This window comes from Eurytemora carolleeae, unplaced genomic scaffold, assembly GCF_000591075.1.
Source record: "Eurytemora carolleeae unplaced genomic scaffold, Eaff_2.0 scaffold3506, whole genome shotgun sequence".
NCBI classification, from domain to species: Eukaryota; Metazoa; Arthropoda; class Copepoda; order Calanoida; family Temoridae; genus Eurytemora; species Eurytemora carolleeae.
The window spans coordinates 1-1,399 of NW_019399391.1; the positions used below are offsets into that span (position 1 = coordinate 1).

Here is a 1,399-nt window from a genome sequence, read left to right on the forward strand (position 1 = left end):
GCTAACTGTCCTGCTGTGAAAGGTAATTCCTGCAATATTTTGTATAATATGATCCCAGAGTAAAACCTTTTAACCGTCCTAGATACTATCGACTAAATATAATAGTACAAGGTTTATTTCTAGTTTAGGAATTTGATTAGGCACTCTCGACAGGCCCTTATTACGTGCCACTTTTAATTTTTTTAACTATTGTTCGAACAGTTTGGTTAAAGCAACGTTTTAAATTTCAAGTATCAATATGTAAATCTCTAAATTAATTAAAAGATTACGACCATGATGTTATAAACAACTTCAGTTTAATATTACTTATTGATCAGGTTCGCCGCTAAGAGGTTTAGGAAGGCACAGTGCCCCATTGTTGAGAGGCTGGTCAACTCCCTCATGATGCACGGCAGGAACAACGGTAAGAGGATCCCTGCCGTAATTATTCAATCCCAGTGTCCTTCATTAGTTTATGAACTAACAGTTCATCCCCCCACATTAATGAATTTCAGCGCGGTTTGACGGATGAAAACGTTACGCTTCTTAAATTCTAAATCATGAAAAGGATTAACGCATAAAGTTTTATTTTCTCTATGTCGCCTATTTCAATTGTTTCTACTTCGATATGTATTGGTGTTTTTAATCAATCAAGAAACCATAATTAAGTGAATTTTTAAGGAGAGAGTTATTAGAAATTTGTTCATTTTGTCTAGTAGTTAATGCTTAGGGATTTACATTTCAATTCTTATTGTACCTTATCTAGTGCTTAATCTCGGAATGTTTTAAAAATCATATCAGCCTTAAGTTCGAATCTTTTTTTCTTAGCTCTAAAACTAGTTCTGTTTATAGTTTTAATAATAATTTTTCTTGTTTAGGTAAGAAACTTATGACCGTGAGGATTGTCAAGCACAGCTTTGAGATCATCCATCTCCTAACCGGAGAAAACCCTCTTCAGGTATGGAACTCAAGCGCGCTCTAATACAAGGCTCGTAAAGTTATACTACAAGTGTTTAGACGGACCTTTTTCTCTATCTTCCCTTTCGAACATAACTTGTTGTTGCAAAATAATAATACATAATTTCCAATCTCCTTCTTCGGAGCTTTGCTGTTAATCGCATATTTTACGCTCGCCTTTCTATCCAATTTGAATTGTGTTACAAATAGATTTTTTTAGTTCATACTATAAACGAAACCTTATTGGAGCAGCAGCAGAATAAATACATTTAGATTTTTTTTGGTTTTACGTAAAAAATGTAAATTGCATTAAGTGTCAATTGTAAAGTTTTTTATTTTAGATCCTTGTTAATGCTATCATCAACTCCGGACCCCGTGAGGATTCTACCCGTATTGGTAGACAGGGAACAGTCAGGAGACAAGCTGTTGATGTTTCTCCTCTTCGTAGGGTTAACCAGGTACA

At 34.5% G+C, this 1,399-nt stretch overlaps 1 protein-coding gene across 1 annotated transcript; it reads left to right on the forward strand.

Annotated features, from left to right (window-relative positions):
- Positions 1-309: 309 nt before the first annotated feature.
- LOC111717746 (40S ribosomal protein S5) lies at positions 310-1,394 on the forward strand (the record flags this gene model as incomplete). The annotated part of the gene is made up of 3 exons (XM_023493219.1): positions 310-403; positions 858-937; positions 1,278-1,394. Coding segments are annotated over 3 exons (291 nt in total), but the record flags the coding sequence as incomplete, so codon positions are not given.
- Positions 1,395-1,399: the final 5 nt, after the last annotated feature.